Below are 14,724 nucleotides of genomic sequence, written 5' to 3'. Positions count from 1 at the left end.
CACAACAGCGGGAGGAGAGAGGAAACCATGCCATGCAGACGTGAGAGGAGGAAGAAGGGCGGCACGCAGGAGATGAGATGAGGGACAATCAAAGCTGCGATTATATTCAGTACAAATATGCGGATCATGAAGAACGAAGAAAGGAAACAGATCAAATATTGGCAAGTGTAAATTGATTTGATACGATCTCAACTTTCCAAACTTAAATTGGACGTGATTGTTTCCTTGATTTGGACGTGATTGCTTCCTTGATTATGACAATCCGATCGAACAGCTATCATTCTTCAAATGTTTGGTGAACATTTTTGAGGATGATCAACGGTTAGGATTGCTCCAATGTTTGATGTCAAAGCGCACACCATCCCCAACTGCAATATAATAGTAAAGATAAAGATAAAGATACTTAAAAGAAACCTCTACTTTCGTTTTCAATAAGACAATCAAATCACTTATCCAATCCACACACATACTAACAGGGTGCCAGGCTGTAGCACTAGTTCTTTGCCATGCAAGCTAAGAAATATTGTACAGGAAAACATATAAAGGAAAGAACACGCCGTAGCAGCGTTCAGATTACCCTACAAGACAACAGCATCCAGATAACAAAAGCATCGGAACCATCAGGAAGCAGTTACCCAGACCAATTATACATATCGGCCAAGCTTACTAGGAATCGACCAGGCCTGATTCAGCTTCAGCAAACCCGTAGGAGCTGAAGTGCTTCACCTTGAACTTCCACTCACCCTTGACAGCGTCAAACGAGATGAACTCCACGCCCTGCTCCTCAGCTTTCTTCACCAGCATCTCCTTGTACTTGTCCACCCTAGGACCCTCCGTGTACTGCTCGTTTGTCTTCCTGTTAACACACTTGATGTTCAGAAGAGTCACCACAGCAGCTTTGTTCAGGCCCTCACCAACCGGGGGCTTCTTGCTGTCGTCCTTGTACACAATCACTTCACGGTTATTGAACTCCACGATTGACTCCAGATCAAGGCTCCTTACATCAGTCTCTCCCAAGAATTTGATGCTGCCATAGCCTTGGCGCCCGACAACAAAATCTCTCACCCGGCAGCAGTAGCCTGGTTCAGCACGTTCTTTGGCGGCAAGCTCCTCTAGACTAGGCTCCATGTAGTAATCTGCCTGGGAGAGCTTAGGCATGAGCTTGTCAACAGAAGAACCATTCACATACCGTGCTTCAGCCTCGGGCTTATTTGATGCATTGTGGTGGCCATCGCGGTAGATGCCATTTACCACTGGATCAGACCCAGTTGGTGACATGGAAGCCTTGTTGCGCTCCCTGCTAACCAAAACATCTTTTTGTTTGCCAAGATCAGTTGAAGCGCTCGGTATTGATTGCCTGTCAACCGCACTACGTGAACGCAACTGTTCAGTTGGACGGATTACCAGACTTCTCGGGTTCTCTCTAGGGATGAAAAAGGCATCTGCTTTTGGTGTCACAGAAGATTCTTCATCATCAGCAAAGAATGGAACCTTTCCATCAGATGTCTGATTATATTTCCGTGGCAACAGTTTTATCCTCCTCTGTGACAAATGCCTAGGAACAACCATGGATACTGCTCTGCTCGGGAGAGGCTTCTCAGAAACCTGCAAGATAGCAAAATGCTTTGATCAAGCAAATGTCCTTCTCTTTTGTTGTCTGCCAAGTAGCTCTAGATAACCCCAGTGGCACAAATTGTTAATTAATACCCCGTGCCCTCTCAAGCCTGTACGTACAGCCTTTCCACTCAACAGAAACCACTAGAAATACAAAAAGATAGTAAGAACTAACCGGCAAGCTTGATATTCCATACTGGATAGAGGGAGAGGATCCACCATTCCCAATGGACATCTGAGGCATTGCAGGAAGTGTTCCAAAGGGATTCGAAATAAGAGTTGGTTGCATGACCATATTGGACTGGGCAGTGGTTCTGCATCAAATGGTTAAAAGACAAATCATTCAATTAAGTCCAGTAAGTCGATTCCACATGCAGATTAAGTGGTAATATTTGTTGCCTGATACTCATTTGTGAGGTTAAATTGTGAACCAAGTCAAAACTCAGGGTTCAAACTTCAAAGCTATAAGAGACAAGCTATTGATTGAAGGAAGCAATAAGTTATTTTTTAAATCTACAATCTACAGAACCAATCTCGACATTATATATCAGCATTATTGATCACATTCTTGTTTGCCTCCACCTTATCAGTAGTTCAGCTCATCAAAAAGAAAATAAATAAATGTACATGTGAGAAGTAAATGAAAAGAGCCATACTGCTGTCCGAACTGGCCCAGATTCAGCGTGTTGGAAACACCAGAGAATCCTCCAACACCAGAGAATCCACCTGCAGAAGCTTCAGTATCCATGCAGCGCACAGAAGTTAAAAAACAAAGTCGTTAATTAAATGGACGCATTGAATGATTAGGAGACCAAACACTAACCTTGTTGAGTCTGAGGGAATGAGAACAAGCTTGGTGTTTGAGCAGGGGCAGATTGTGGAAATGTTGGCTAAAACATAAGGAGAAAAGATAAACTTATTTTGCAAGGCAAGAGATATAGAAGTAAAATGTTGAGGTTTACATGATAGGAACAATGATATGATAATTGCAAGGGAATATGATGCTTACTGTTTGGAAAGGTGAAGATGTGTTGCTAAACAGCCCTCCAGTCATTCCAGGGTTAGATGTGTTGAACATACCAGTGGAGAAAGCTGGAGTGCTTGATTGCTGGTTAAAAGACTGGCTAAATGGCTGCTGCGTCATTGCAGGTGAAGACTGAAACAGCCCAGCTGATTGAGTGTTATTAATGGATAAGCCAGTGTTGAATGGATTTGTGGTTGTCGATGGCGTGCTGAATAGTGAAGTAGTAGTATTTCCAAACAGAGATGGTGAAGTGTTTGCGGAAAATGCAGAACTGCTAGTTTGACCAAATGAGGCAATCGTGGCCGACGAAAATGGGTTCGGAGTAGCACCAAAACCACCTGTAGAGGCCTTAGCGAATGGGTTCGCTGGTGTCGTTGGATTTGCTTGAAAAATCGGCTGTGGAGACGCAAAGCTGTTTGCAACTGGTGCTACAGAAGTGTTTGGTCCACCTTTGTCTCCCCGCTGGTAATCTTCCCACCTCAATTCTTCATGACTCTTGTCTTTGTACGCAGGCATGGCTGATATAGAATTAAGTTTTGCAGCAGGTTGACCACTTGTAGCACTGTCAGCATCTGGTGTTTGTGCATAAGGCTGTGTTCTGGTTCCTCCAGATTGATTTCCAAATGAAGCTTGCCCAAACGCCGGTGCTGCTGTCTGTCCACCAAACGGAGAAGTTTGTGCCCCAAAAGGTGAAGGGGTTGTTCCGAAGGGAGTAGTACCGGCTGCAGCTGCTGTCTGTCCAAATGACGGTGAAGAACCAAAACTAAAAGCACTTGTTGATGCACCAAACGAAGGCGTGGTTGAAGCTCCAAAAGCGGGAGCACTACTCACACCAAACGCTGTGGTAGAACCTGAAGATCCAAAAGCAGGAGTCGTGGTTGAACCAAAGGGTGTGGAACCAAATGCTGGCGTGCTGGAAGCACCGAATAGGGATGTTGATGTTGAACCAAATGCTGGGGTGGTTGTGGCACCAAAGGCCGGCGTGGGCGTGGTGCCAAAGGCTGGCGTAGTTGTGGCGCCAAAAGTGGTATTGCCAAATGCTGGTTGTGTTTGCTGGAATGCGCCACCGAAAGGACTAGACTGGCTGGGAGATGAGCCGAAACCACCAAAACTTGGCTTTTGTCCAAACAAAGATCCTGCAAAATTTGTAGGGTAGAGGAGCATTACATCACACGCGACAAAATTGTAGGTCTAAAGATGAAACGGTAAGAACAAACAGATTTAGTAGCATCAGCTAGTAAAAAGTAACTACTATATGGAACAAACGCGGAATGCGACAAGAAATATTATACGCGACAATAAATATTACACGGGAGATGAATAACGCTGCCAAAACAACGGAAACTACCAAATGAGCTGCGACGTTTCTCATTTAACGATGTTTTAATGAAGGCACTCACAACACAGGAACCTACAACCTTCAGGGACTAGCAGCAACAGTTGGGATTTTTAGTAGTTGACATAGTAGAAATTCTAAGGTAAGCATCAAGGTACCAAACTGTAGCGCTAGATAGCACATTCCAAAAGGTTGGTTCAGCATAGCTTCGTTCTGTACTTGCAGAAAACAATGTACAATTGGGAGTAGCTAAATTTATTGCAGCTTTCCTTCGATTTGACAGATTTCAGCAATGTTAGCCACGAAAAACTAAGTATGTTCGCATGGAAAGTAGAGATCCAGCAATAATTTAGAAGCTGGATGAAAAAAATTATATGCTCAAATTAAGTGCAGAAGAAGAAGATAAAGGGTGAGATTGCAAGCGCGGCACAAACCACTGCCGAAGCTGGAGGATGCGGTGCCAAACGCAGGGGTTGACGATGCGCCAAAGGCCGGCGTGGAGGTCCCGAACGGGGAGGACGACGGGGTGCCGAACGCCGGCGTGGATGGCTGGCCAAATCCGCCGGTTGACGCGGCGCCGAAGGCCGGGGTGGATGTGGCCCCGAAGGCCGGAGCGGACGGCTGGCCGAAGGCGCCGGCGGAGGGGGTGGCGCCGAAAGGCGAGGCGGCCCCGGGCTGCGGCGCCCCGAAGGCGGGGGTGGGGCTGCCGAAGGGATTGTTGGCGGGGGTGCTGGTCTGGCCGAACCCCGATTGGGCCCCGAAAGGGTTGCTGGAGGTCTGCCCGAAGGCGCTGCCGGACGACTGCCCGAACGGATTGGTGGAGCCGAACATGGCTGCGCGGTGGCGCCGGCGGCGGGGGCGGCGGTGGGGGAGGATTTGGGGGCGCCGGCGGCGGCGTGCTTTCTTCTTCCTCTTTCTAGCAACCTCTCGATCGAGGTCTTCTCACCGTGTCGGGCCGAGGAAAATACGAGTACTTGTTGCGGTGACTGCTTAGAAGCTAAGCGCAGATTTGCTATTTTAGTAGTAGCTCAAGCCCAAATAAGCCCAACATTTATTAATTGGGCTGCACCAAAGGTAGTTGGGCGAGGGTTTTTCAGCCTCCATTACTCTGGGCTCAAGGACATTGGGCCTGGGCCACTAAGTTTGCACTCAACTATCATACAATCAAACAGTACTTGGAGCTGGCCAGTCCTATACACCGACCAGGTCGGCGCCGATGCGGGTTGCCGCACACCCTGGTCGGGTACTGGGCCTGGCCCATTTAGCGTTTTTTTTATTTTGCCTTCGTTTTCTCTCTTTTTTCTTTTTTTCTTTTTTTTCGTTTTTCCCTTTTCTGTTTTTTTCTTTTTCTTTCTGTTTTATTTTTTCTTTTGTTCAAATTGAAAAAATCTATATTCGAAAAATGTTTAAATTCGAAAAATGTTTAAATTTGAGAATTACTAAAATGGTTCAATATGAAAACTGTTCAAATTCAAAAATTGTTCAAATATGAAAATCGTTCATATTCGAAATTTGTTCAAATTCGAAAATTGTTCTAATATAAAAATCGTTCAGATTTGAAAATTGTTCAAATATAAAATTTGTTCAAATTCAGAAATGTACAAAAAGAAACGAAACAGAAAAAAAGGCTTACTCGATGTTGGGCTGCGGCCCATTTAGAGAAAACGGTTCGGCAAACTTAATGGGCCAAGCCCACGAAGGTGGAGGGGGTGTGCGGCAACTGTGTTCGGTGCCGACCAGCTCGGTGTATATCACCTCCCCTTGGAGCTTCCCTACAAAAAGAAACTAGCATGGAGCTTTTTTTTTAGCAGCAACATAGCACTTTATTCATTCAGAATAGAGGGTACAATACGAAGACAGGCTGATCAAACCAAACCTGACGTCCCAAACTAGAAGAAACAACGGAACGAACTAATCTATGAGCCTGAGAGTTTGAAGCCCTATTCTCATGTCTAAACAAAACTACTGACATGGATCTAGCCGTAGCTTTCACCTCATCTATGATCATACTATAATTTCCAGTGTAATCATTCATCAAAGCGTTTACGACTAATAGGCAGTCAGACGCCACTGTGACCTTGTCCGCCATCAGATCCTGCACCAACGCTAGAGCCTCTCTGCATGCTAGAGCCTCCATTTTTGCCGGATCCGTAATCCCGTCGATGGTCAACGACGAAGCTCCCAAAAAAGAGCCCTCCACATTGCGACAAATCGCTCCGACCGCCCTTCCTGGGGAGGACTTTCGTAGCGCCGCATCCACGTTAATCTTCACACAATCTGTGTCCGGCAGAAGCCACCTAGTGTGAGCAGTTTTAGGGGCTGCTACCCGTCTCTCGGTCGGCTTCAGGACCACCAGGTCACGGAGATAATTCTCGATGAATAGGTGGGTAGAAAGAGGGTTTTGCAAAACCTCTTCATGAATCATCTTCCTCCTTGCATACCAAATTGCCCAGCTGCAACTCGGGCAAAATCATGAGATGACAAGGATTTCGTCATCTCCGCCAGCCACAGACGGGCTGATGGGTTATCGTGCATGCATCCGTGTTCCCTGATGCTCTCATCAGCGAGTGCCCAAACACAATGAGCCACGGTGCAGTCAATCAGAGAGTGTCGCCAAGAATCAGCAGCGCCGCACATTCCACATGTGCTGGTCTCGGCCATGTTCCTCTTGCAACGAACATCTCCCGTAGGTATCGACGCCACAAGAAAACGCGGATCTTCGGCGGCACCTTTGCTACCCATAATCTGCGCCAAGCATTGCTTTCTCCCACATAATCAGAAGGAGCCGACCGGCCCTCTAGCCAATCTTCTCGACGCTTCTTAGTCTGAACCAGAAGCCTGTACATGGACCAGACAGTGAGAACTCCATTCTTGTCATAGTGCCATGCCCACCTATCCTCCACACCTCGACGTCCATTGGTATAAACCACTTGCGTAGAAGTTCAGTATTCCACTTCAAAGGGGTGTGCTTTCGGTGCTTATCTAACCGTCACTTTGTTCGTGAGTCCAAAGGTGTGCTCCGCTGCCTTGAGTGCAAGAAGCCCGACCACCGAGCTCGCGATTGCCTTTCGCAGCGTCGGTCCTCTGCTGGTGTGGCCCTGCGGCCACTGCTCGACGCGCCCCGCCCGCCGCAAGCAAGCGCTGTGGCCGGGAGGATGCCGTCCCCTCGTTGGCGCTCCGGGACGGAGGTGGAGCCGGGCCATCCGTCCAATCGGTCGGGGGAGGTCTGCAGCTCTTCTCTGAGCACCCCGGCCATGGAGGTGGCCGCCACCGAGATGTGGCGTACCCACCTCGCCATCCTCGTCTCTGACCCGCGGCTCAACATTAGCACGCGCTCAATCGCCAAGGCTCTGCAGGAACGGCTGGGGTTCCCTTGGGAGGACATCCACGTGTCCTCCTCCTTCCCCGATGATTTCCTCGTCAAGTTTGCTCGGCCATGGCAGCGGGATGAGGCGCTCGAAGCTGGCACCGTTTTGCTACGCCGCGGCTCCCTGGCGCTCAAAACCTGGTCACCGACCGCGCGAGGACGGCCGCAGAAGTGGTGTTTCTACTGCGGGCTTGCAGTAGAGAATCTTCCCCTCAACTCCAGGGAGGACGAGCTGACGGTCAAGGCCGTGCTTGGTGGCGCGTGCGAGCTCGACTGCGTCGAGCGACGCTCGTTGCTTCGGGACAACACTGCGGCTCTATTCGTCTGGGTTTGGTGCCTCGACCCGGACCTGATTCCCAAAGTCAAGCCCCATTCAATCTTTGGTCGGCCTGCGAAGCGTCGCCATGACCTGCCTGAGGGCACGCCGACAGAATAGGGGCGTGATGGGCCGCTGTACAGGATCATCATCCATCTTGACAAGGTGATTGACTACTCCCCGCTCGACGAGGGCCGCCGCCGACGCGGTGTGCAATGGCCGCAGGTTTTTCGAAGGTTTGGGAGTTTAGTGTGGAGGATGGCATGTCTGGACCTCGGTCTAGGCCCACGCGCGACCGTCTCGGCCCGTCAAGCCACAGCCACCACCGGGAGGAGGATAGGGACGATGATCGTGATGGCCGCCATGGTGGCTCTAGGCGCGGTGAGCGCCGTGGAGGGGATGGAGGAGAGAGCGGTGACGGCACGCGGTGGAGCGCAGAGCGGCATCATCAAAGACAAGATCGACACGACCGTCATCCCAGTCGGTCTCCTGACCGGCGTCGACGCGGAGACTCCTTCCATCATCGCTCTAGGAGTGCTGGGCCAGCTGAGCTGTGATACGTCTCCAACGTATCTATAATTTCTGATGTTCCATGCTAGTTTTATGACAATACCTACATGTTTTGTTCACACTTTATATCGTTTTGATGCATTTTCCGGAACTAACCTATTAACGAGATGCCGAAGTGCCGGTCTCTGTTTTGTGCTGTTTTTGGTTTCAGAAATCCTACAAAGGAAATATTCTCGGAATTGGACGAAATCAACGCCCAGGGTCTTACATTTCATGGAAGCTTCCAGAGAGCCAGAGAGGGACCAGAGGGGAGCCCTGGGGGCCCCACCCCACCTGGCGGCGCGGCCAAGGGGGGGCGCGCCCCCCTATGATCTGGCTCCACCAGGACTCCTCCGAGGCTGCCCTTCCGCCTACTTAAAGCCTCCGTCGCGAAAACCCTAAAAGAATAAGCCACGATACGAGAAAAGTTCCAGAGCCGCCGCCATCGCGAAGCCATGATTCGAGGGACATAAGTCTCTATTCCGGCACGCCGCCGGGACGGGGAATTGCCCCCGGAAGGCATCTCCATCGACACCACCGCCATCTTCATCGTCGCTGCTGTCTCCTATGATGAGGAGGGAGTAGTTATCCCCCGAGGCTGAGGGCTCTACCGTAGCTATGTGGTTCATCTCTCTCTCCCATGTGATCTTTATGTGATCATGAGCTTTGTATCACTATTACTATGTGCTACTCTAGTGATGTTATTAAAGTAGTCTATTCCTCCTCCATGATGTAATGTTGACAGTGTGTGCATCATGTAGTACTTGACGTAGGTTATGATTGTAATCTCTTGTAGATTATGGAGTTAACTATTACTATGATAGTATTGATGTGATCTATTCCCCCTTTCATAGCTTAAAGGTGATAGTGTGTATGCTATGTTAGTACTCGGTCTATATTGCAATGGTCTATTATGCACTCTAGAGGTTACTTAAATATGAACTCCGAATGTTGTGGAGCTTGTTTACTCCGGCTTGAGGGAGCTCTTGTAGCCCTACACAATGAATGGTGTTTGTTATCCAACAAGAGAGTGTGAGAAAGTAGCATAAGAGAAGAGAACTTATTTATTCATGTGATCATTGTTGAGAGTGTCCACTAGTGAAAGTATGATCCCAGGCCTTGATTCCGAATATCGAAACTCCGTTTACTTACTGTTCTACTGCATGTTTACTTGCTGCCATATTTATTTCAGATTGTTATTACCACTCATATTCATCCATATCACTTGCATCTTACTATCTCTTCGCCGAACTAGTGCACCTATACATCTGACAAGTGTATTAGGTGTGTGATGCGCGTAGATGACACGTCCGTTGGGAACCCCAAGAGAAAGGTGTGATGCGCACAGCAGCAAGTTTTCCCTCAGTAAGAAACCAAGGTTATCAAACCAGTAGGAGCCAAGAAGCACGTCGAAGGTTGATGGCGGCGGGATGTAGTGCAGCGCAACACCAGGGATTCCGGCGCCAACGTGGAACCTGCACAACACAACCAAAGTACCTTGCCCCAACGAAACAGTGAGGTTGTCAATCTCATCGGCTTGCTATAACAAAGGATTAGATGTATAGTGTGGATGATGATTGTTTGCGAAAAACAAGAGAACAAGTATTGCAAGAGATTGTATTCGATGTAAAAGAATGGACCGGGGTCCACAGTTCACTAGAGGTGTCTCTCCCGTAAGATAAATAGCATGTTGGGTGAACAAATTACAGTTGGGCAATTGACAAATAGAGAGGGCATGACCATGCACATACATGATATGATGAGTATAGTTAGATTTAATTGGGCATTACGACAAAGTACATAGGCCGCTATCCAGCATGCATCTATGCCTAAAAAGTCCACCTTCAGGTTATCATCCGAACCCCTTCCAGTATTAAGTTGCAAACAACAGACAATTGCATTAAGTATGGTACGTAATGTAATCAATAACTACATCCTCGGACATAGCATCAATGTTTTATCCCTAGTGGCAACAAGACATCCACAACCTTAGAACTTTCTCGTCACTCGTCCCGCATTTAATGGAGGCATGAACCCACTATCGAGCATAAATACTCCCTCTTGGAGTTAAGAGTAAAAACTTGGCCAGAGCCTCTACTAATAACGGAGAGCATGCAAGATCATAAACAACACATAGGTAATAGATTGATAATCAACATAACATAGTATTCTCTATCCATCGGATCCCAACAAACACAACATATAGCATTACGGATAGATGATCTTGATCATGTTAGGCAGCTCACAAGATCCGACAATGAAGCACATAAGGAGAAGACGACCATCTAGCTACCGCTATGGACCCATAGTCCAGGGGTGAACTACTCACTCATCACTCCGGAGGCGACCATGGCGGTGAAGAGTCCTCCGGGAGATGATTCCCCTCTCCGGCAGGGTGCCGGAGGCGATCTCCCGAATCCCCCGAGATGGGATTGGCGGCGGTGGCGTCTCCGGAAGGTTTTCCGTATCGTGGCTCTCGGTACTGGGGGTTTCGCGACGAAGACTATATGTAGGCAGAAGGGCAGGTCAGGGGGCGTCACGGGGGCCCCACACGCTAGGGCCGCGCGGGCCCCCCCCTGGGCCGCGCCGCCCTAGTGTGGCGGCGCCCCGTGGCCCCACTTCGTCTTCTCTTCGGTCTTCTGGAAGCTTCGTGTAAAAATAGGCCCCTGGGCGTTGATTTCGTCCAATTCCGAGAATATTTCCTTACTAGGATTTCGAAACCAAAAACAGCAGAAAACAAAGAATCGGCTCTTCGGCATCTCGTCAATAGGTTAGTGCCGGAAAATGCATAAATATGACATAAAGTATGCATAAAACATGTAGATATCATCAATAATGTGGCATGGAACATAAGAAATTATCGATACGTCGGAGACGTATCAACATCCCCAAGCTTAGTTCTCGCTCGTCCCGAGCGTGTAAACGATAACAAAGATAATTTCTGGAGTGACATGCCATCATAACCTTGATCATACTATTGTAAGCATATGTAATGAATGCAGCGATCAAAACAATGGTAATGACATGAGTAAACAAATGAATCATAAAGCAAAGACTTTTCATGAATAGTACTTTCAAGACAAGCATCAATAAGTCTTGCATAAAAGTTAACTCATAAAGCAATAAATCAAAGTAAAGGTATTGAAGCAACACAAAGGAAGATTAAGTTTCAGCGGTTGCTTTCAACTTATAACATGTATATCTCATGGATATTGTCAATGTAAAGTAATATAACAAGTGCAATATGCAAGTATGTAGGAATCAATGCACAGGTTCACACAAGTGTTTGCTTCTTGAGGTGGAGAGAGATAGGTGAACTGACTCAACATAAAAGTAAAAGAAAGGCCCTTCGCAGAGGGAAGCATTGATTGCTATATTTGTGCTAGAGCTTTGGTTTTGAAAGCAAGAATTTTTTTTGTCAACGGTAGTAATAAAGCATATGTATCATGTAAATTATATCTTACAAGTTGCAAGCCTCATGCATAGTATACTAATAGTGCCCGCACCTTGTCCTAATTAGCTTGGATTACCGGGATTGTCATCGCAATACACATGTTTTAACCAAGTGTCACAAAGGGGTACCTCTATGCCGCATGTACAAAGGTCTAAGGAGAAAGCTCGCATTGGATTTCTCGCTTTTGATTATTCTCAACTTAGACATCCATACCGGGACAACATAGACAACAGATAATGGACTCCTCTTTAATGCATAAGCATGTAGCAACAATTAATGTTCTCATATGAGATTGAGGATATATGTCCAAAACTGAAACTTCCACCATGGATCATGGCTTTAGTTAGCGGCCCAATGTTCTTCTCTAACATTATGCATGCTCTAACCATTAAATGAGTGGTAAATCTCCCTTACTTCAGTACAAGACGGACATGCATAGCAACTCACATGATATTCAACAAAGAGTAGTTGATGGCGTCCCCAGGAACATGGTTATCGCACAACAAACAACTTAATAAGAGATAAAGTGCATAAGTACATATTCAATACCACAATAGTTTTTAAGCTATTTGTCCCATGAGCTATATATTGCAAAGGTAAAGAATGGAAATTTTAAAGGTAGCACTCAAGCAATTTACTTTGGAATGGCGGAGAAATACCATGTAGTAGGTAGGTATGGTGGACACAAATGGCATAGTGGTTGGCTCAAGGATTTTGGATGCATGAGAAGTATTCCCTCTCGATACAAGGTTTAGGCTAGCAAGGTTATTTGAAACAAACATAAGGATGAACCGGTGCAGCAAAACTCACATAAAAGACATATTGTAAACATTATAAGACTCTACACCGTCTTCCTTGTTGTTCAAACTCAATACTAGAAATTATCTAGACTTTAGAGAGACCAATTATGCAAACCAAATTTTAGCAAGCTCTATGTATTTCTTCATTAATAGGTGCAAAGTATATGATGCAAGAGCTTAAACATGAGCACAACAATTGCCAAGTATCAAATTATTCAAGACATTTTAGAATTACTACATGTAGCATTTCCCGATTCCAACCATATAACAATTTAACGAAGAAGATCAACCTTCGCCATGAATACTATGAGTAAAGCCTAAGGACATATTTGTCCATATGCAACAACGGAGCGTGTCTCTCTCCCACACAATGAATGCTAGGATCCATTTTATTCAAACGAAAACAAAAACAAAAACAAACCGATGCTCCAAGCAAAGCACATAAGATGTGATGGAATAAAAATATAGTTTCAGGGGAGGAACCTAATAATGTTGTCGATGAAGAAGGGGATGCCTTGGGCATCCCCAAGCTTAGACGCTTGAGTCTTCTTAAAATATGCAGGGGTGAACCACCGGGGCATCCCCAAGCTTAGAGCTTTCACTCTCCTTGATCATATTGTATCATCCTCCTCTCTTGATCCTTGAAAACTTCCTCCACACCAAACTCAAAACAACTCATTAGAGGGTTAGTGCACAATTAAAATTTACATGTTCAGAGGTGACATAATCATTCTTAACACTTCTGGACATTGCACAAAGCTACTGAAAGTTAATGGAATAGAAAAATCCATCAAGCATAGCAAAACAGGCAATGCGAAATAAAAGGCAGAATCTGTGAAAACAGAATAGTTCGTAAAGATGATTTTATTGAGGCACCAGACTTGCTCAGATGAAAATGCTCAAATTGAATTAAAGTTGCGTACATATCTGAGGATCACTCACGTAAATTGGCATAATTTTCTGAGTTACCTACAGAGAATTACGCCCAGATTCGTGACAGCAAAGAAATCTGTTTCTGCGCAGTAATCCAAATCTAGTATGAACCTTACTATCAAAGACTTTACTTGGCACAACAATGCACAAAACTAAGATAAGGAGAGGTTGCTACAGTAGTAACAACTTCCAAGACTCAAATATAAAATAAAAGTACTCGTAATAAAAACATGGGTTGTCTCCCATAAGCGCTTTTCTTTAACGTCTTTCAGCCTAGGCGCGTAAAGTGTATATCAAGTGTTATCAAGAGATGCAAGTATCAACATTACCTTGGGCTTTACCCTTACCTTTCTTGTTCTTTTTCTTACTCTTTGATTTAGGGAATATATGTCTACCCCCGGGTGTAGAGGTGAATTTTAGGGTGCCTTCTCCCATATCTATGACTCGCTCCCAATAGTTTCAAGCAGGATCTTCCGAGTGTGATTTGTCCTGTTCCCGCACATTCATTAACAAGATAATCAATGGATATTGTTCTCCCAAGAATGGTTGTATGCACACCCGCAGCTATTCCTTTAGGAATTATAACAGAGTTATCAATAAGAGTTATTCCTTCCCCCCTTCAACGAATCCCCAAAGTTTCAAAGATTCATGAATACTCTTAGGCATTAGGCAAAATTCTGACATAATATCACAATTGGCATGAAGAGTTTGGTCACCGATAACAATTTTAATAGTAGGATGCCATAATGAAGGTTCAGAGTTCACTAAAACTTGATCAAGACGGTTACGAACATATCCATAATTCTCATTCAAGCGAGATGCACTTGTCTCAAGAGTGTTTAATCTATTATAAATGCTAATAAGGGCTGAATCAAAGTTATTAGCTGAATCATGTGATGCAACCAACTTTTTTATGGCATTAAAAGCTTGATCCCCATTGCAATGAAGGAAATCTCCTCCCACTACAAGCATCCAAGGCATATCTATAGCGAATCATAAGACCAAAATAAAAATTACTAAGGAGCAAACTTAGAGTCATTTGAGGTTCAGCTTTACGATAAGAAGTAAAAATTCTGGACCAAGCATCTTTAAAACTCTCCTCATCCCCTTGTTTAAAAGTGAAGACTAATTCCTCAGGTGAAGAAGTAACAAGTGCAGAACTAGACATGGTAACAAAAGTAAAATGCAAGTAACTAATTTTTTTTTGTGTTTTTGATATAGAGTGCAAGACAGTAAATAAAGTAAAGCTAGCAACTAATTTTTTTGTGTTTTGATATAATGCAGCAAACAAGAAAGTAAATAAAATAAAGCAAGACAAAAACAAAGTAAAG

General features: G+C 45.6%; 1 protein-coding gene across 1 annotated transcript; it reads right to left on the bottom strand.

Annotated features, from left to right (window-relative positions):
• Positions 1-470: 470 nt before the first annotated feature.
• Positions 471-4,873, bottom strand: LOC124660917 (nuclear pore complex protein NUP98A-like). The gene is made up of 6 exons (XM_047198765.1): positions 4,409-4,873; positions 2,624-3,774; positions 2,438-2,504; positions 2,271-2,349; positions 1,790-1,928; positions 471-1,605 (listed from the first exon to the last, which is right to left on the bottom strand). The coding sequence occupies exons 1-6, from the start codon at positions 4,803-4,805 to the stop codon at positions 667-669; spliced, it is 2,772 nt and encodes a 923-aa protein (XP_047054721.1). The 5' UTR covers positions 4,806-4,873; the 3' UTR covers positions 471-666.
• Between the last annotated feature and the right edge of the window lie 9,851 nt (positions 4,874-14,724).

The sequence above is a fragment of the Lolium rigidum genome, chromosome 6 (genome assembly GCF_022539505.1).
Source record: "Lolium rigidum isolate FL_2022 chromosome 6, APGP_CSIRO_Lrig_0.1, whole genome shotgun sequence".
In the NCBI taxonomy this organism is placed as follows: domain Eukaryota; kingdom Viridiplantae; phylum Streptophyta; class Magnoliopsida; order Poales; family Poaceae; genus Lolium; species Lolium rigidum.
This window is presented reverse-complemented; position numbering and strand designations above follow the sequence as displayed.

What these genes read in the sequence shown, in the direction of transcription:
- LOC124660917 (XM_047198765.1), bottom strand. Translation starts at nt 4,805, where the DNA reads ATGTTCGGCTCCACCAATCCGTTCGGGCAGTCGTCCGGCAGCGCCTTC. An exon ending in ATCCTCCAGCTTCGGCAGTG is followed by an intron (nt 3,775 to 4,408) that starts GTTTGTGCCGCG and finishes CAAATTTTGCAG; the next exon opens with GATCTTTGTTTGGACAAAAG. An exon ending in ATGGAATATCAAGCTTGCCG is followed by an intron (nt 1,606 to 1,789) that starts GTTAGTTCTTAC and finishes GCTATCTTGCAG; the next exon opens with GTTTCTGAGAAGCCTCTCCC.